We start from the raw sequence: 21,080 nt of genomic DNA, 5'->3' as shown, positions 1-21,080 counted from the left end.
CTTAAATGTGAGGTGTTTACCGCTTTGGAAGCAGAACATAAATAGAAGAACTTTTTAAATTCTCAACTAAACTTTAGTATTTAATTTCATTTTTTTATATATTTTAGGAATGACGGCTGTACGCCATGTTATCAAGGTTAAGCAACTTTCCGTTTTTTATTTTTCATTAAGTAAGAATGGTCTGGCTTGATGTCTTGCTGGCAGTAGGAGGTTGCTGCCGAAAATATTGTACTACAATAACTTTTGTTTTCTTCATAAAAATAGGGCTCGCCGTAGGACTAAAAAACAATTTTGATGAAAAAGAAGATAAAGAAACACAATCATTCCTAATTTTTTACAAGAAATATTTATTTTTCCCCAGCCGGAAAACCTTTTTTTCTGCAAAGAAAAGATAACAACCCTAGCTTTACGATTACTAAGTGATATTGTTCGTGCGAGCAACAATGTGCACAATATCCCTTGCGAGTTTCACACACCATGCGTTGTTGTAATTCATTACTTAATTACACACTTAAAGCCAAGCCAGCTTTCCTGGGCAGGATCGGTAAACCAAGCCCGGCGGGTGTAAAACATTTACAGAATTAAAGCACTTGTACGGCGCTGGTACGCTCACTGCAAGGCGACGGTGAACCTGGTAGTAAGCAGAAAAACTGTCACCTCTGTTGCAGCGTTTGTGATCACACTTGTGCAGCAAAAAACAAAAAAACAAACTCACCCTACAGTTGCCCGTTAGCAGCCAAACCTTCCCCAGCGGGATACGTTCCCTGTTCGTGTTGGTTCGACCGTACCCCCTGTAATGGTCTGATGTGTATCCTGCTCGCATTGTCAGCCGCATGGGTGGCCGGATCTTTCGGAAGCTTCTCCAAAACAAAACATACAACACAACGGGTAAAGTTCGATCCAGGAATGAATAAAACGGAGCACATGCACCCAGCCATGTACGTGCATGTACATCGGATATAATTTATGCGTTTTCCAGTGACATCCGCCTGAACAGTTAAACAGAGGCAGCATCAGAACTTCTTTCAGAAGGACGCCTGAGGGGTCGAAGGAAGAAAGGATGAATGTGTCAGGAAAACATTACGGCTTACCAGAAAAGCACCATGAATGGTAGGACACCTTGGTAGGGTGAGGAATAAATTTGTTCTCCAAATGTATGTGAAAATTGAAGTTAGTAAAGTGATGGTTAAAGTGTGTTGATTCGCTAATTGTGCGTGATAGCCTTGCAGTGGGCGGACCGGTGGTTGTGGGGACAACGGCGCCGGTCTTCATACGGCAGGACTGGGGTTCAAATCCCATCCGAACCGTCCACCCGTAGTGAGGACTGACTGTCCAACTATGTGGTTTCAGCAAGTCTAGCAAGCCATTTCGGTGGCCGGCGTGACCTTAGAGGTCGTTAAGCCAAGAAGAACTTTCCAGTGGAAATGCCTCTTAATGAATACAATAACTAGTGTCTTAAAATCCAACAGAGTGACATCGGCCCTAACGAGACGAACTGAACAACAATGGACGCAAACTTAAACGCTCACCAAATGCCAGATTGGAACATACCAAATTCGCGCATGTTCTAATTTACATTAAAACGCTACGCGATGCGTTTAATGGGTCCGATTGACCAAAAGTAGTCCTGTAACATCTATTTCGTTGCCAATCAAGCCAGCCACGAACGTACACTGAGCGGACCGAGAACAAACTGACAGTGGTTGGAGTCCCAAAAGTAGACATCGAGTTGGATAGTCTGGGTTACGATCGACACCAGACCAGGTCTCCTGGGAAGGAGCCTAATGGCACATCGCGTAGCCTTCCGTTCAATTGCTTCGATGCGCTTGCTCCAGATATGGAATAAGGGGCACCAAACAATACTGGCGTACTCTAAGCCTGATCGAACTAGGGAAGAGAAAAGCGTTTTGACGGTAGCAGGGTCGCGAAATTCCTTTGTTATTGGAAATCCGAAAGCTAGTGTCTAATTACCACGGTTAATTAGATTTCTCATGTGAGGTCTAAAACTGAGTTGCTTATCAAGCGTAATCCCTAAGTCTCCAACCTCACAAATATTCCTCGTGTGTATTTTGTGTATCCAGCAGAGTGCAATATGATCTGGAATTCTATTTAAGATTTTTCATAAAAAATTGTGAAAATCTTGAAACAAAGTTTGTCCTCCGACAGGTGTTGCTAATGTATATTTCTCTGAGGAGGAATTCCAGAATGTAGCTGAAACTCTGTTGCTGATTTTAGCTTACATGAGGTAGTTACAATTTATTTCCTTACATCTTACCCTGAATGTCTTTCGTTTATATGTTGCACTTCTTTATGTATCACGGTTGCTGTTCGCAGGTTGGATCAGGATCAGGTTGGATCTGTTCACAGGTTGGGTAAGAAGGATCCACTATTCTACATAACGGCTGTAGTGTTGGTGGCGCACAGCGTCACAAGTTAATTGTTTATTGCAGTTTTAAAATAAGTATGCTGAAAACTATACATGTAGATCGTTAAAATCGTCATGACTTATTGCTAGATAGACAAACAATAATCTTATCAAGACATCACATTGCACTATTTTAGGTTCCGTCAAGACAACACGGCGTAGAGCCGTCATACAAAAAAATAAGTAAACTTTGAGTGAAAGAGAGAGCAAAGCGTTTTATAAGAAGAATAAACTAATTTACTATGTCATTAAGGTACACCAAAACTCCAAGAAAAACTACCATTCCAAACTTCTGCATGAATGTTCATTAACCTGCCTGAGTAACTGGGCCGAAGAATGTTTTGCTCCGAAAATAACTTAGAATGAGCTAGACAAGACGAAGAGCTAAAAGTGTTTAACATGGGTATGGGTAACCTTTATGCCACACTCAATTAGAGTTTGTTGCACAATCAGCATGACGATGGTCAAAAACACCAGTTCTGTTGTCAAGGGCTATCAAAATACTGGATGAACGAAAAACCGAACCAGAAATCTGAACCTCAATGTTGGTAGATGTTCAAGTAACCCATCTTCTTATGAGAGAAAAAAAAAATATTTAAAGAATTGAATCTTTCCCAGGCTTTACAAAAACAGCCATTTTGAAACGTGTGTACGGCCTTACACATTTGTTTTCCACAGTGGACAATTAATACATTCACAAGGAAGGGTTTGACCGTATTGCAATGGTTGGTTTACATTTTAGCTACGCAAATTGCTAGGTATTTCTCGGTGTAGGAGGTTTTAAGAAGAGGTGAAAAATGCTACGTCATTTTTAGCGTTCCCTGTTAGATTCTTTGTCCCCATACCTCACAACTTCTCTTCCTCTTGAGTCTTACTATTATCCAAATAGCTCTTTCATCCTTAAGTAGTAACATCTTTCAGCTGCGTATGCCTGAAATGTTGAAATATGAAATGCTTTGTGACATGTGTAATCAGTCAACACAATCAGCGGTGTTGACCATGCGGCAAAGAGCCGTCATCTTGAAGTAAAAAAACAAATTTAAAAAAGCATTTTATAATTCAACAGTTGGTATAATCTTTTGCTTAGAACGACAGACAAGCTCACGTCTTTCATCGAATGGCCTCTTGTGCTACTTCTTTGTCTTACGTGGTTGAATAGTCAGTCCTCGCTACGGGGGAACGGTTGTTGCTTTTTGTTAAAGCTAACTGAGTGTTGATGTTAAGACACTGATAAGACCATGCATATTGCGATTAGGCGCATTCTTGCTCGCTCCCTCGTTGAATTACCACACTATTCAACTTGGCGTTATATTTTGGAGCTTCCCTCATTGGAATCGAGACGTTCCCAGGCTCAAGCTTTATTTATCGCCGGATTGATTCTTGGAGTTTCCTACGTGCCATCCTTCTTTTCTTTTATTCATTTCTATGTCCCCTCACGATCTCTTCGTCCTCGTTCACCTTTAACGATTCATGCGCTCCACACAGCATTTGGTCCAAACGATCCACTGCTTGTTTGTTTTCGTCATTTCAATGCTTTTTCTGACCATTTTGGCATGGTCTTCTTTCCGTTATAGTCTTTCTTCCTCTTTTACTTCTTAATGCTCCTCCTATTCTAATTCTTTGCTCTTTTCTTCGACTCTGGCTCAGTTTTTACTCCTTTTCTAACAGTTTATTATAATTTTTAGGTTTAAAATCAGATAAAGTTTATGTTTGTATAGCCTGCGAGGCGAACAGTTTTATTAATAAACAATAACAATGCCAATTTCTAGACAATCTCTTTGAATCAATAAATTTAAATGTTTCTCTAAATAATTCTAAATAAATCTAATCTAAATAACCACAAATTATTACTATTCAGTATCAATAGTTGCATAAAGTTTCGTGTAAAATCACCTAGTTTAATAATCCTTCTGAACACGTTTTGGGGTTCGTAAACTGATGACACGAACACCAATCTGAACCACCAAAAATCCGAAGTTTATACTATTATCATAGTAACTTAAAATCAGAACGTTTTTGAAGTGTTTAGACGTAGATGTGATGATAAAGGTAACTCTCAAATGCCAAAACAAAGGGTTGAATAATTAAATTGAAACAATAATTGGTGATTTTTTATGTACAATACACAGACCAAAGAAAGGACCACACGTGCAAGACTTTTGTGCAATAATTTATCAAATCTGTCATCGTAAATAAACATTTGTGGTGTAACCATCGACGGAGTGATTAGAATTGGAGATGAGCCATAATTTTCACTGTCACATTTTACCAGTGACATGTATCACGTTCGCGTTATGGTATGCTTTAAATGTGCTTGAAGACCGGTATAAATGTGCTTCCACTTGATCGTACCCTAAAACATACCATTTTAAAATGACACTTTGTGTCACATACACACACACACACACATACCCGCCAGAAACGTCCGCTTTATGGCGCCTTTTTTTATTTTCACGCTAGTAAAACGCAACATTCACCGGTGGTGCTGTTTTCTCTTTTCTTTACACTTGCAGTCCCAGTTTCCAGTGGAGGACGACCGACAGATACATGGTTCGACGTCGCGAACTATGGCAGCAATATCATTAGGTTTTATAGTCATAATCACCCCCTGGACGATACTGGAGATAGTGGCCACGTGCACCGGTTCGAAGGTGAGTAAAGCTGGGATACTTCACGACGACCTGCGAGACACACTCATTAGCGTGAACGGCATAAAGGTTGAGTAGCGATACGGGAGCAACACCGTCCTTAGAGTTTTGATTTCTCCCGACGGTTCGGCGGCACCTTTGACCTTGTTTGCGTAATTTGTTATTGGAAAACATATTTGCTTGTTTGATAAAACCTACGAAGCCGGAAATGTTTTAAAACCATCTCAACTACTATTCGCGGTGTACCGTGGCTTCGGATGAGCTTCTAAAGCGAAGTATATTCAACCTCTCACAATCATGTCCTCGCTATGCTTCCCACTCAAACACTCTGATATGGTTATTTACCTTTGAACTTTTGCCCGTGTTAACACGCGCGTCCCGAATTTGGATGCGGCCCCGTGTTAATGAAACCAAAACCCAACGGTTCGGAAACTATGCAAACTCATTCGCACATCATCACGATTTTCGGGTGAATGCCATCGGGTGAAAAGGGGTCGAACGACTGATTTTCCACACTTGTAACTAACACACAAAAAATCCTATTCCTTGTGCAGATAGCATACACGGTCTGTGTTCTAGATCGATCGATTCGATTCCACGGTTTTTTTTTTCGGAGAATGTATCACATTTGTCCGATCGCACCTCATTGGGCGCCATGATTCGTTTCCAGTCGCTTGACGTTTCTGGTCGTACATTAATTTAAGAGCACAAAAAACACTCATCATACAAAACGTTTCTGTTTTACCATTGCAGATACCACCATCAATTGATTTCTGTGTCACTTGGCTAGCTTTAAGTAGTAGTTTTTGGAACCCTTTTCTCTACTGGCTGTTGAACGCGCGATTTCGAATGATTTGCAAGGAGCTCTTAACGTCAAAGGTATGTGCAGTGGGTGGTTTTTAACGATAGTGAGCTTCACATGCGAAACCAAACCAACAAACTGTGATGAATGTGCCTTTTTTATTATTTGATTCATGTAACCAAATGCAATGTAATTCATTACATGTACTTGTAGTTCTTGTGCTGTATGTTTAGTAAATAAATTTGAAGCCGATTTATTCATAATTAATCATTTTTATTTTATTCAGTTCAATTTATACCTTAAACTTAACCTTAACATAGTTATAAACATAAGGAAGTAGAGAAAAATAATAATCAGAAAAAGAAAAGAACGCCTAAAGTAACGAAAAACCTAAAAACCTAATGTAATCTTATATATTATCTCGAACAACGGATCGAAACGAGGAAACGGAGAGGTGATGGTCAAACAGTTTATGGAATGAATTAAACAAACGTATAGCACACTATAATGGATCATTGAAATCAACTGCCGTACGCCTAGTAGGGACAAACAGTGGTGGGCGAGGACGCAAAGCACGAATAGGTAAATAAAAACACAAGGATGAGACTAAATTCATCAACAACGTTCGACATTAAGAAGGCAACAAACATAAGTTGCGAGACACTGCAGCGCTTAGCTAAGCTGTCGGGTCCTAACAGCTGGTAAATTCTTTGCTCAGAATCTGGAAAATTTTCAAAACAACCCAGCGATTTGCCGATGGCATACCGAGTGAATGATCGCTGAACCTTTTCAATGCGGTCAATCGATGAACTAAAACTCGGACTCCAGACAACTAAGCAGTATTTTACAATGGGTCCTACAATCGAATACTAAGGCTCTTTTAGACATAAAGGGTCAGTTATTCCAGTAGTCGTAACAGGTTGGCTGATAAGTCCCCGGTCTAACAAAGAAAAACACATTTTTTTTGTCGAAATTTGTTTTTATTATTCAACATAGTTCCCTTCAAGAGCGATACAACGATTATAACGACCTTCCAATTTTTTGATACCATTTTGGTAGTACTCCTTCGGTTTTGCCTCAAAATAGGCCTCAGTTTCGGCGACCACCTCTTCATTGCAGCCAATTTTTATCCCTGCGAGCATCCTTTTGAGGTCTGAGAACAAGAAAAAGTCGCCGGGGGCCAGATCTGGAGAATACGGTAGGTGGGGAAGCAGTTCTAAGCCCAATTCATGAATTTTTGCCATCGTTCTCAATGACTTGTGGCACGGTGCGTTGTCTTGGTGGAACAACACTTTTTTCATCTTAGTTCTTTTTTCGTTCGTCAAGCAACCAAAAGTTGCTTGACAAAAGACGCTCTGTCTCACAAACTAATTGACATACAGACGTCAAATTTTGACACGAATCATTTGAAGGTTGGTGCTACATAAAAATAATATGCATTTAATACTAGCGGCGCATTCTATGTGTCAGACCGGGGACTTATCAACCAACCTGTTACGTTTAATTTGACCAATAATCTTACGCGATAATCATAGGATTAAGATCCGGGGAACTGGGAGGCCATACATTCGGCGCGGTGAAGTCGTGGAAATTGGTCGCCAACCACTTTATCGTTTTGGAGGCTATATGGCACGGAGCGGAATCCTGCTGGAGCACGTACGGTCTGCCGTTGGCCACCCACGTGATCCAAGGCTTTACGACGATGTCCAGCATGGAAATGTACCCGTCCGCGTTCAGCTTCAGTCCCTGCTCGAAAAAGTGGGGCGGCATCACGTCCCTTTCCGATGACACGCAGGAAAACACCATCACCGTCTGAGGGAACTTGAAGAACAGCCCCCGGTTGTTCTGGGTGTTAACCGTGTCGGCTGTTGTCGCGTCCGGCGCGGATCATCATGATGCATGTGATCCGCTTCCACAATGTACTCTTTTTTGGCATTTTTTTATCACGAGATGTTTTCGCTGCTTGTTCCGTACACTTTTAGCTGTCGAATGACGTATTGCTTGTTTTCCTATGCCAACTCCATCACAAGTTATAAACAAAAATGTATGAATCTCCAAAATGCTTTAGGATTACGTCATTATCGTAATTTTTATTTGAATATTCGATTCGTAATATTAATACCATCATAACGGGGGCGTCTACAAATCACTTAAAGTTTAAATGAGGGTCTTGGGAAGGGGTATCCTCTAGCGTTACGATTTCTTAGGCCGGAGTCATATTTTATCCAAACAATTTTCTTGTTTATAACGTAGTCATCACAAGCGGTGTTGACAATGAGGCGTAGAGCTGTCATACTAAAATAAATAAATAAAAATAAATTATCAAATTTGGGAAATAGATCAGGATAACAACCACCCGCTCAATTTTCACTCACAACCGAGCATGGCCGGTATAAGGCAAAAACAGGGAGGAAATTCTGACAATACGGCGCAAGCTGTCATACTCAAACTAAACAAATTGAATAAAAATAAAATTTCGAATGAGGGAGGGTGAGGAAGGAATAAGCGTTACGTAATACTTAAGGGAGACCCTTCCAGCGTTACTTTTTTTTTTTAATACCGATTTTAGCGTTACGTAAATTATGGACTAAACTAAACGCAATAAATGTATTCATCAATTTATTTTACTTTACAACCGAATATGCCCGGGATAAGGCAAATAATAGGGAGGAAATGCCCTATCAATATGATTGTACTTTTTTTTTTTTCAACACAAGCGGTGTTGACAATACGGCACTGGACCGTCATTATTAATTATAAATAAATAAAAATAAATAAATAATTTATTTTACTTTAAATTTGTTAACATCACTTACACAAAAGTACCCATCCAATCCATCCCTAAAAGTTCCCAAATCCATAAAACATGCTTTTTAGACAACGTCATCAGCATTTTTTGTTTCCAAAATGTTTGCGGAAAATTAGTCTCTATGTAGCAAAGCCTCTAAAACACTACATTTTATTTTGTTTTAAACTATTTACTATAGCAGCACATATTAACAAAACTTCACCTGCTTTCTATTCCATCGTTACCGTCCACAGTGTACCGGAAGTCAAAGTTCGTTGGAAGAAAAATGTAGCATAAGTCTAGAGTATGACCATCATCTAACGTCACTGCCATTACCACCGGGTCCACCGCCGGCTACGATCTGTAGGTCGGCCAACCATACGCCCCGGCCGGACGTCGAGTGTTCGGAAAAATACTGGGGTGACATACTCGAGCGTACCTTCAGTACCGGCAGCATCAATACGCTGCATCGCATCGGCACCACCTCACTGCCGTTCGTCAACCGTGCAGCGGTTGGCCATGCAGCGACGCAGTACCGATGCGAGGCCCACCAGCAGCATCTGATGCGAAACGCGAGCAGCACTAGCATCGGCAAGGATCGGCATCCGTCGACTAACGCATCACACTACAAGGACGGTGTGAAGGATGGTGCGACGGACTTTAGTGCGCTATACGCTCCCGGGTCCGATCCGCAGGTATGTGATCACGAGCTGCACGACATCAACTGTGCCAAGAACAAGGCATTCTTCCGAGGTTTCAACCTGCACCAAGGGCTGCCGGATATCTAGTATTATAGGGGCGCGTGGTTAAGCTGTTTGCTGGCATTTAGGAGACAAGGCGCTTCGGAGGGGTTTATGTTCGCGAAAACGTGTGTGCCTAGGTACTGAAGTTTTCAACTGCTGTTTTATTTTGGTTTTTTGTGAAGCTGTGAAGCCAGGGATCAATTTTTTTGTTTCTTATATAGCATTTTGCTAACACAAGAAGCACAAGAAAACGAGACATGTTTGGTGTCTTAGTCAACAATTTTAAACTGTTCGCACTTATCAAATAAGAACCTTAGCAAACGGGTACAGATTTGATTGTTCTTTTCAGGAATCGTATCGTACTTATTACCGTACGATCGTATTATCACTGTAATAAAGCCTGGTTTGGTTCACTTTTTTTCACCAATAATCTGTAATGGCAATGACAGCTACTATAAGAAACGTCTTTTAGCCGAAGCCGGAAAATATGCTCGCAAACAGGTGCTAGAACGTGTATCAAGTGTAACTAAGAGGGTAAGAGACCACGGAACAAATGAATCGGATCGTGTAAGTGTAAAAGATTACCATGTAAGAAATCATCCTTCTGGCACAACAAAACTGAACGTCACTAGCCTAGTCGTAGAGAAACAGAAACAAAAACCCGGTAGACCTAGCCAGTGAAAATGCGTTAAATAGAAATAAAACCCGAGAATCGAGTTTTTCTACGAGATGACTAATTTAGTTTATCGTTGTACATGATTTTTTTTGCCGAGTCTCAATTACACTCACACTTCCGACGGCCGTAAAGCACAAAAGGTAAGCATAATCCGATAAGTATCAATCAAACATCGATCATGCGATGCGTAATGGCCAAGTCATTATGAAGGTATTAACCTTCAACGAGCGCATCCAGCAATAATCCCACACAAACGGGGCAACGGTACAGGGAACAAAAGGCTATAAAACGGTCGAAGCATTTATCCTTTTGATCTCTTCTCTGCAGTGGTGCAAAGTACACACAGTACAGACGATTATGGGTTGGGCACCGTGTGCGTATAATGGCTTGCTTATAAAGGATCAGATCGTTTGTATTGTGTAGCTTAAAGTAGCGCACAATTGAATGAAGGGCCTGCATTGTGTGCTTGCTTGTGTCTCAAACATGACTACATGTCAGAAGACTTTTTATTGTATGTTCAGCTGTGTTCCATTCGCAGCAATATAAAGTTTACATCAAGTTCTTTGTTATTTGTAACGGAAAGTCGAAACACGCGAATAAAACAAATGTATGTATGTGTTTTTTTATGTCTAGAACTATATCTAGAGCTGTGTTTAAAATTAATAATTTTATTTGCTACTTATTCCAGCACACTAATAAAGACAATGAAAAACTATCCACGTTACCTTGGGGGTGAAAGTTTTAAACGAACGAATCTTCGATCAAATTTTGTACTAAGTAAATTACACTGGGGCGGTTCTGTGATGAAGATCCCATTCGGACCATTATACTGTGGTGAAGACTAGAGATGGGAAACTTTAGCATCAAAACAGAACCAGTTCCTGCCGATTGTACAAAAAACGTAACCATCCGGAATCGTCGGAATCATCGGAACTGTCTAAACGACCGTTCAGAATCGTATAAATTCGTCGTAACGTGTTCTATGAAACTTATAAAATTGCCGACGTGTTGATTGAAAATGCAAAGACAAAAAGGAAATTAAAAATGCGAAAAAAACGGAAGAAAAATCATCGATTCAAAAAGAAACAATTAGACAATTGGCAGACGACGGCGTTATATCTTTTGCAAGCAGAGACGCCGATGAAATACAACTGGCTTTACAAACCACTCTGGATATTCTTTCCGAGTGGTCTGAAAACCTTGGTATCAAGTTCTCTGCTACGAAAACTGAGATGGTAGTCTTTTCTCCTTTTAGCGACACGGGAAAAAACAGGGAGAAAAGACTATTTGATCCGAAAATTGATGTCTTTCTGTATGGTGAAAAGATATTAACTACCGACAATTTTCGATACCTTGGTGTATGGTTTAATTCAAGGCTAAACTGGAGTACTCATTTCACCCATCTGGTACAAAAATGCAGTAAGAGAATCAACTTTCTAAGGACAGTCACAGGATTCTGGTGGGGCGCACATCCATCAGACGTCCTGAGACTGTATAAGACAACGGTACTATCCGTATTGGAATATGGAAGCATATGCTTCCATTGGGCATCCAATACGTTGATACTTAAGCTTGAAAGGCTACAGTACCGCTGTCTTAGACTCGCACTAGGGAGCATGAAATCCACACACAACATGTCCCTAGAAGTGATGACCGGAGTGATGCCGCTCAAACTACGTTTTGAAATGCTGTCGCTTCGCCTTCTAGTCCGTTGTTCAGTATCAAATCCCTTGATAATAGAAAATTTTGAAGCGCTTCTAGAGACAGGTTCTAAGAGCAAAATCTTAAAGATCTACGAAGATTTTGTTACCCTACAAGTGCATCCTAGCGCTCCACAGGCATTAAATCGTGCTGCCCTTCCTGAGAACTACAGTTCCATTTTAGTAACAGATTCCTCATTGCGCGAGGAAATTAAGACCATACCTAATGATCTTCGCCCGAGGGTAGTTCCGGGTATTTTCATGAATAAGTATGGTCATTTAGACCAAATAAGCCAGTACTACACTGATGGATCATCCTCTGAGGAGGGCACTGGCTTCGGTGTTTTAGCGAGTTCACCGAAGCTTTCTTCAAATTGAGGCAGCCATGTAGTGTTTACCAGTACTTTACCTTCGGACCAGTACTTCATCTTCACTGATAGCCTTAGTGCTATTGAAGCACTGAGATCTCCGAAGGCTGTTAAGAGTCAGGACTTCCTCACCATAAAAATCATTGAACTGCTTGGCTCAATGTTCGATAATGCGTTTAGGATCTCGCTAATTTGGGTCCCTTCTCATTGTGGTATTCCCGGCAATGAGAAGGCAGACTCATTGGCCAAAACAGGCGTCCAAGAAGGCGCTTTTTACGACCGACCTATCTTGGCCCAGGAGTTCCTTCGTTTTCCACAGCAACTTTTCCTGTCTCGCTGGCAGAGCATGTGGGAGGCAGATGAACTCGGGCGTTTTCTCTTCTCGATTTCTCCGCAAGTGTCCCTGCGGCCTTGGTTCGATGGACTCTCTGTAGACCGGGCATTCATACGAATGATGTCTCGACTGATGTCGAATCATTTTGCGTTGAATGCTCATCTACAGCTCATCTATAACTCTGGCTCAGACAAAAGCGTGTGGCTGCGGTGACGGATTTCAGGACGTGGATCACCTTCTGAGGTCCTGCGTGGAGTTTGAAACCGCAAGACCCTTCTTGTTGAGAGCAGTCGAAAATATCGGCAGACGAACGGGTACTGAAATTAGAGAAGTGTTGGCCACCAGTGACGTCCCCTACATGAGGATCATCTTCCGATTCGCCAGAGACAACGGTCTTGTCCTATGATTCCACATCCCTAATATCCTTCCAATCCTTATTCGTATTCCCCCGTTCCTTTTTTTGTTAAATGTTGTGTTGTCTATGTTTTAAGTGTATTTTTTGTAGTGCCACGGGTGATCCGAGGACTGGGCAACAGCACTCGAGGGCGATTCCAACACTGTCGTAAAAGGGAAGCAGGCGTGGTTGAAAGTGCAGTGTTCTCCACTCCAATCCAGCTTTGACACATTGAGTTTGACAACTTTGACGTTGGGTTCGGGGTGTTTGGCGGGTTCAGTCTCGAGAGTAGTGAAGTCACTTTCGGTGCTGCGGGATAGAGCTTGTCGACCATCCTTCGACTGGACGTTGACTAGAGTGAGCTTGGAATGTCATTGCTGGACTGCACTGGAGAACACTGTACGCAGACAAATAAATGTTCTGTCTAAACAATATTTGTTTGATTGTTGCAGTCCAGACCATAGCAAAACGGTCGACAATAGAACAGCCACATCACCACAATAGCCGGAATTCGGATGTAACCAACCACCATCATCACAATAGACACAGCAATAGTCCCGGACCATCAAAACTCACAACAACCACCACTACATCATCATCAGCATCATCACAATCACCACAACCATAACCGAGTATGCTCGGGATAAGGCAAAGAATAAGGAGGAAATGCCTTATCAATATGATTGTAATTTTTTTTCAACACAAGTGGTGTTGACAATACGGCACTGGACCGTCATAATCAATAAAAAAAAAAACATTCTCAAAGTGGTCGACTACAATTTCAAACATTCTCTCAGATTCTAACGGTTCCAACAGTTTTTGTCCAGTACTGACGATTTCAACAACAACACTTTATTTTCAGGCTTAATCCGAGAACGAGAGAGATGCGGGAAGTAAAACAAATGCTGCCTTTTCTTCTTGGATTTTTTTTTCGCTTAATCCCCTTGTTTCCCACTCTCTCCCCGGGTACCCAGGGTTGTCACACCTGTGGCAACAAATTATAAACGTCCTACGCAGGTCGTTATGTTTCAGTTAGTTTCACGACAAGGGGAAGATCTGTCAACGAATGGAAACGAATAAGCACGAAGCCTCGGAGCGATAGCCGGTTGGTTGGGACGATGACCGAAGGACACGTGAGGAAGTCCATTAACAGAGACTTGAGACACTTGAGAAAAAGCCCCCCATTAGGGGACACAGTGATCAAGCAATTTTTTTAATTCTCCATCACCCTGCCACGTTGAACGGAAGATTAGTGCAATAAAGTGTTAAAAGAGCGGGAGTGTAAACTGAGAAATTGCGTGTCGCGCTGTTGCAGTCGCAACACGACGCTTCAAACGGACACGTCAGTCCTCATGATTCTGACTGTTCTGACGGTTCCTGGCGATTCTGATTTCGACGGATGGAACTGTCGATTCCATTGCTTTGTAATCAGAACTGGAATCATACCGAATCTATTTGAGGGAACCCATCACTAATCATCACTAGTGAGGACTGACTATCCAACTATGTTTTATCCTTAAGTCTGGTTATCCATTAAATGGTTAACATGAACTAGCAGGTCGTTAAGAAAAAAGTAGGAATTAACTACCTGCTGTTACGATAGTTCTGCTGGATTGTACACTCAGTCAGCAGAGAGTACTCTTCATTCTACCTTTACAAGTTTCGTTTTAATTCATTACTTCACATCATCTTAAAATTAGAGTCTGGTGAGACCAAACCGAGCAAGAACCAAGAAAGACTTGCTCATTTTATTGAATCTTATAACCTCATGAGGACTTAGCTTTTTATTTTTGGCTTCCTTGAGGTTTCTTGAGGTTTTTTTTATGTAGATGTTAGGAGTGAAAGAATTTCTGCCGTGGAATGGAATAAACCTTGCAAACTTTTGGGGAACAGCAGAAACTATAATCTTTACTATTTACAGAGTAAAGCCGTGCCACGCGGGATCCTCCAAAACAGTGTTGATAATTAATTACTATCACCCCTGATTATGAAACACTACACACTCTCTGTTGAAACATACATTAAAGAAGAAGGACCATTATCATATGATATTTTAATCGAAATCTATTCACGAAATTACCATCCCCTAGAACATCAAAGAAGTTCGCTCCGAACGCCCAAATGGCTTGATAATGGTGACACACTTACCAAACGTCGCTGTAAGAGACGGGTCCTTTGTCCCAAGAAGATATTTAACCAAATCGTTCCCCCCCCCCCCCCGCCTCCTCCCCACCTCAATCCACCCCGGCCGTATGAGGTTATCGTGCACAATGAATTCATTTGCAATTCATTGCAAAGGCTTTACCTTCCTAACGATCGTTGTGTTTGTCAGGTATGCGAAATGCTCGTCACCCCTTTCGGAACGCACGTACGGTCGCGGAATGATGGCACCAAACCCGAACCCGGGAACCTCGATGGCTCGAATAGATTATCGACCAGGAGGACATTTTCTCTGCATCATCATGAGATAAGGAACAAGACATGCCCGACACGGTACCGGGCGACTAGAAAAATGTACATGCTCCATCCGCAAACGCAAATCCCACCACCAGGGTTGGACGCTGATTCCGGGCACTGGCTGCCCTCCCCCCTCTCCCCCGCTCCCTCTAACCGCAACCTGTGCTAACGATTGGGAAAGGAATTTGAAGCTAATTTCAATCACAATGCCAATGCGAAGCGGTTGAATGTTGGCTGAAAGGCGCACTGGCACAAATAAAACCTTCTCGCACGCGCCACACGCCACGGTGGTGTGTTGGGTGGCCGGTTTGTTGTGGCGATAAAAGGATATCGAATCTAAATTTAAATTTATTCATTGAAGAAAGCCACGAAAATCGAGCCACGGCTTTGGGTGTGGCTTGGGGCTTTCTTATGGTAAAGTGAAGGACGTGGTTTTGCGCCGGATGAAAATTTAAGTGCGGCGAAATGGCGGAAAAGGATTGAAATGTTACCAATGCGATCGTTTGGGAGGTTTTAGTTGGGAATGCAAAATATAGTAAGCAGAATAAAATATTATAAATCAATATATGATAAAAAAAACTGATAATTTACAAGCTGTATGTCATATCACATTTCTTTTTTGAATTTAAAAACATTTCATGTTGATTATAATGTAGTACCGTTTAGCTTAAAATCATTTTAAAAGCACATAAGTTTAGATTGTTTTTGTTTTATGAAACCACCAACACAAGGATTGAATACTGTAAAAGGACGACAACGATGACAGTAAATCAAAAATTTGGTTTGAGGAATTCCGGCAAGACATTGTCTGAAGTCTGAAGGGTTTTTGTAACCCTTGAAATTTGATGCAAGATCTTCAAACTTTATGATAATGAAATATTAACACCATGAAACAATTTGAGTTGATTGTTCATTTTGAAAATGATTCCTCTTAGCTTCGGGAATTGTTGTATCTCAAAAGAGTTTATACTTGAAATATGAAATTTCTTCAATCCCAAGAAAAGTATAAAAATTCTATCGCAAAGCAATTTGTTACCAATGTTTTCTTTCTTTAACGAATTACTCGTTTGAATTTTCTAGACCGTCTCTGCGTATTTCATTGATTTTCGCATAGGAATTAATTATTCACGCTCGCTTATAATCAAGACAAGGAAGCCGAAAATAGCATTCAAGAACTCTTAAATCTCCGGTAACTTTTCAACTTCAAAACTACGAATCAAAAAGGGCAAACAACGCTATCTTCCATTTTCTACACTTCTGCATCTATTCATCTTCCTTACGCCTAGCAAAACGACAATCAAAAGGGTCGTTGACGTGCGGATCTTATTTTAAAACAGGTTTTTTTCACACTGACTTTACCCTAACCACCGGATAGTGCACGGCCACAACCTGCCGAAAGTTGATGACCAGTCAAAAGTCACACATTTCAGCACTTTTATCAATCCGATTACGCTTTTTCTTGTCCTACTTACCGATGAAACCCAACCACACTTAGTCGCCCCATGTGTTGACGCTTTGGTGAAGTATGGCCGTAGGAGTCTCGCCGTAAAACTTTTACTCCTTTGCCTATGGTTAACCATGGCAGAAAGGGTAAGCGAATAGAAAGTTGATGCTGGAACAGATGTTTCCTGTAACGGGAGCATATTTGTCGTAGATGGACACTTTTTTTTGCTGTGGGGATCAAGGCGTACCGGTGGAAACAAAAGAGGAAGGCATCAATGTTGTTGTTTCCGATTCGAAAGTCTCGTTTTTTTTTTATTTGGCAACTTTTGCCTTTTTGCCGTGGTTAGAAATAGCAGTGCCGCCCCTTAATGTGGAGGAAAACAATGACGGACGGCAACTTGCGTACAATTGAACAACCTCAACGGGTTCAAACGGGAGGATAATTGCTTTAGGGGAGGTTTTTTCCATTGTTCACTGTGCTTTCCTTCGCTTCGTTTAGCCTTCACTGTACAAAACGAAAATTTAATTTCCGGCATCACCGCACACAATCGGAAGTAATCAGTTTTGGTTCGATCGCGCCACATTCCGTCGGGCTTTTGCACAGAATCGGGGCATTTATCCCGAGCCGAACGCAAAAGGCCCCGGAACCGTGCTAATTGAATGATTTATTTCTAAGCACTGCCTGTGGCCACAGTTTTCGCCTATCGAGGGCAATTAGTGCTCATTAATCTTAGTTTTTGGCGTTCGGTGGAAAATGTTCAACGTGTGGTAGTTGGTCGGTTCCGTAAAACGGGAGCTCTGTAAAACAGTCAAAATATGGTGCGACTTTATTATTGTTTGTCTTACAAAACAACTAGAAAACAATAATCCGTGTTCCAAATTTGCATGATATTTTTTTCTTTTCTCATCCACTTTTTCTATTTCGTTGAACAATTTTAAAAGAAAGCCTTTAATTCCATTCGTGAAAAAATAGCAAACGATAGAACGAAACAACTTTCAAAATACAATTATCAAAATGTTTTAAATAAATGGCAAATGTGTTACATAAAACCAAACATATATCTAATTTTTTTTAAAGAATAGAAATAAAGAAAAACACATGATATCAAGCACCAATAATTTCATTTAAACTGTATCATTATAGCAAGGGCTAATTATCACTTTAAGAGGTATAAATAAGTTTAGTATTATCTTGAAGAATAAAATTGATGACTGAATTTTTTTTGTAAAATAGAATGCTTAGAGATTACGCTATGAGATTATAATGATATAAATATGTTTCCTTTTTCGTGTATTGGTTAAAATTTCTGAAGCCCTGTTTTCTAAGCTGACAAACACTATGAATGGCGGCGCCCAGTGATCCACAATCTGGGTTAAGGAAACGACACTTCCAGGCTCATAAACTGCCACGATTGGTTAGCATCACCATCCAAGGTAAAAAGTTGAGTGCGACGATGTTATTAGACAACATTAATGCTTTTGAAAATGTGTTGCATCTTATAGGTTTAGTACACACTGACTGTATAAGACTTTCTTTTTGTTCGTAGTAATTTTTTTTTAAAAAGCTATCTGAGCAGCAAACGTCAGCAGTAATTTTGAGCTCAATCCAATCAGGGTCCTATATCAACAATGCAACTGTTCCACAGTGTAGAAAATGCAACTTGAAATCCACTTGAAAATATTTATTGAAAAATAAATACTATTTTTCTTCTGCAAACGAAATGGAGGCGCCCAGTACATGATGGAAGTTTGCAATAATACTTGCCTCATTTCATTTCAAGCAGTAACTTTATACACTAAACTGTTTTCTTGTCAAAAAACTTACAGGTGTTTTTACACCAGAAGGTGGAAAAATCTTAACTTAGATACTCATTTGGATTGGATGCAAACGAGTTTAATTACAACTAAAAAATCAACTAAATATTTGCGGGAAGCCATTGAACACGTAAAGCCTTGATAGCCTTTTTAAATACCTGTTTAACATGTCTCAGAAGTGGAAGTAGTAAAAAAAGCCATAATAATGCATATTACAGAAGGCAGCTACAGTAATAAAACTACTTTTGAAAATTGCAATTTTTGTTAACTTTTGTCTTCGTTTTTCTACAAAATTTCCGATTTTGATAATGCTTTGTACAATTTTTATTTATAAGTTCATGTGGGTCTCATTCACTAATTTAAGTATCAGATTCGCAAAAAGGATAACATTACGGTAAGCCGTCTTACTAAAATAAAAATAAAATAGTAGATTTGATTTGTTTTTCTTCTTTTAATTCATAGTTACGGCTCAATGCCGTATTCAGAGCACTTCTGGTGATGATTTTTGAAAATTGTTCTTTATCTTTTTTACAGCATGCAATATTGTGCAAACTTTATTTCATTCAACAATTATCTGACACAGCGTTGATTTGTTTCCATTTTTATCGTTGGTTTTACAATTTTAGCTTATTCAAACTCTCACCTTATTTCAACCATTCAAAAATTCAAAAAAACCACAAATCCCAAAATTAAAGGTGATACTTTAGTACCATCATAACAAATGCATTACGATTTGTAGCTCCGTTAGGTAGTGATTTCCTTTATGTTGCATTTTATACAAAGTGCGCTAAAAAATGCAAAAGAAACGATATACTTCCCAACCCGCCAGCAGGAAAGCAATTTAGAGTGAAAGGAAATGATGATTGCCACGAACTTTTTCCATCCGAAACGAGTCGGCTAGCGTCTTGCGTTTTTCCCCCCCATTTCTAGCAGACTTGAGTTCTTAAAAGACAACACTCACCAGACTACCTTATTCTTGTGTTTATCTTTGTGCTGCAGCAGCACTGCGGAACAGGAAAACGCGTTCGCTCAAAAAAGAAATCAGTAATTTAAGTTGCTACTCGCCTCAAGTGCTCTCAGGGTGCGAGAAAACTGACCGGCTCGCTTTACCTCTTCACGGCACGGTAATGAGTCAATTAGCTTCCCATGCTGCAATTCATTAATCCAAACTGCATTATCCATCCCGTTACCTGGGACTGGGCCTTCAAACTCTCGACACGTTTGCTTTCGTATTAGAGAACTCCTCAGAAACACGGTGTGTGTGTGTGTGTGTGAAACGATTCGCACTGTCGGCCATGCCTCAGGATTGCAATTATTATTGAAAAATTAATTTCCCTTGCATCACCACGGGCGGGCGAAGGCGAAGAGCTGGTGCACAAAATGATAGGAAATTAACTGTAGCAAAGTATGCATAAAATCATTATATCTTTGGTAGAAAGCGAGGCAGCCGTTCCCGGGCTTCGGGCATAAAAACCTTTCATTTGCTACTTTGAATGCGTTGCGTTGCAGAAAGAACTGGAAGAAAGTGAATGGGTTACCACGCAGAACTACTGCCATCTTGCAAGGGGAAACATTTTATCATCTCCGCTCATCGAACGAAGGATGTGACGGTTCCTGTGCGCAGGCTGTGTGTTAACCGGGACCGTTGGCTTGCACGGTGGACAACGATGTTAAGGATAAACTAATTACATCCTGCAAGCGGTCCAAATGTAAGATGACGCTGTCGATATCGCTAACGATGATGATGATGATGATGATGAAGATGCAGTTTTCATCAAAAATCGTTTTGGTTTCGACATTTTCCGTTTTTTTTTTCCAAGCAAATTGATTGTTAAATACTTCATATTTTTTAATTTTTAATTTTTTAATAATGTCAGGATTTCAACAATGACCTAAATAAGTTAAGAAAAGTTGTACAGTGTGAGTGCGTCCATAAATTACGTAACCCTTGAAGGAAGGGTAAGGGGGTACCCTCTAGCCTTACAATTTATTACACAAGGGGGAGGGAGGAGTCCACTTTGTGTTAAGTAACAAAACTTAAAAAGCAAAAAAAATTGGGGCATTGTTTGCTTGTTTTGTAAGTCGATTGCTTCAACTAACTTCCTAATAATTCATTTTATAACCCTTGGTCCAATGTCCTATCGTGTTGTTTATCATATGTCTTTGTTACAGTCAAAAATTTACAACTTGTCGCCGTGTAAAAATCCACGCCGCTGTTGCTTTCATCACTGAACCAACCACTTTTGTAAAGTTTACGATAAAAAATTAAATAAAATTGACATTTGATCGAAAAAAGTTAATATTCGAACGAAATTTTGAGGCAGGGTGGAGAGAGCATTAGCATTAGGATTATCCCGATTTTAGCGTTACGTAATTTGTAGACCGCCCCTGAATATATTTAAAAAAAACAGTGAAATATTGCAAGCCTTTCCAACACATTACGAACATGAGCAGAAGTTGAACTAATTCTGTATACAACGTTTTTTA

The 21,080-nt window shown here is 40.4% G+C and overlaps 4 protein-coding genes across 6 annotated transcripts in view; all 4 read left to right on the top strand.

The window, feature by feature from the left end:
* The window catches only part of LOC126556028 (5-hydroxytryptamine receptor 1A), an 83,994-nt gene extending 74,504 nt beyond the window's left edge, over nucleotides 1–9,490 (top strand). The window contains exons 6-8 of the mRNA XM_050211190.1: nucleotides 4,939–5,076; nucleotides 5,827–5,952; nucleotides 8,918–9,490. Coding sequence (XP_050067147.1) covers nucleotides 4,939–5,076; nucleotides 5,827–5,952; nucleotides 8,918–9,451 — 798 coding nt within the window. The 3' untranslated portion in view covers nucleotides 9,452–9,490. The remainder of the gene's footprint in view (nucleotides 1–4,938; nucleotides 5,077–5,826; nucleotides 5,953–8,917) is intronic.
* Nucleotides 1–21,080, top strand: part of LOC126556137 (GDP-fucose protein O-fucosyltransferase 1) — a 452,711-nt gene that overhangs the window by 63,473 nt on the left and 368,158 nt on the right. The window lies entirely within an intron of this gene.
* LOC126556377 (uncharacterized) overlaps nucleotides 1–21,080 on the top strand; it is a 306,838-nt gene that overhangs the window by 100,678 nt on the left and 185,080 nt on the right. Inside the window, exon 5 of one of the 3 annotated variants that reach the window (XM_050211642.1) lies at nucleotides 11,035–11,044. The exons of 1 other annotated variant lie outside the window; for it this stretch is intronic. The gene's annotated coding sequence lies outside the window, so the exon portion shown is untranslated. Of the gene's footprint in view, nucleotides 1–9,755; nucleotides 9,767–11,034; nucleotides 11,045–21,080 lie in introns of those variants that run through there. One more of the 3 variants, XM_050211641.1, reaches the window with a different exon arrangement.
* The window catches only part of LOC126556033 (fatty-acid amide hydrolase 2), a 526,247-nt gene that overhangs the window by 333,138 nt on the left and 172,029 nt on the right, over nucleotides 1–21,080 (top strand). The window lies entirely within an intron of this gene.

The sequence above is a fragment of the Anopheles maculipalpis genome, chromosome 2RL (genome assembly GCF_943734695.1).
Source record: "Anopheles maculipalpis chromosome 2RL, idAnoMacuDA_375_x, whole genome shotgun sequence".
Lineage (NCBI taxonomy): Eukaryota > Metazoa > Arthropoda > Insecta > Diptera > Culicidae > Anopheles > Anopheles maculipalpis.
The sequence above is the reverse complement of the archived record's forward strand: the minus strand, read 5'-3'. Positions and strand labels throughout refer to the sequence as shown.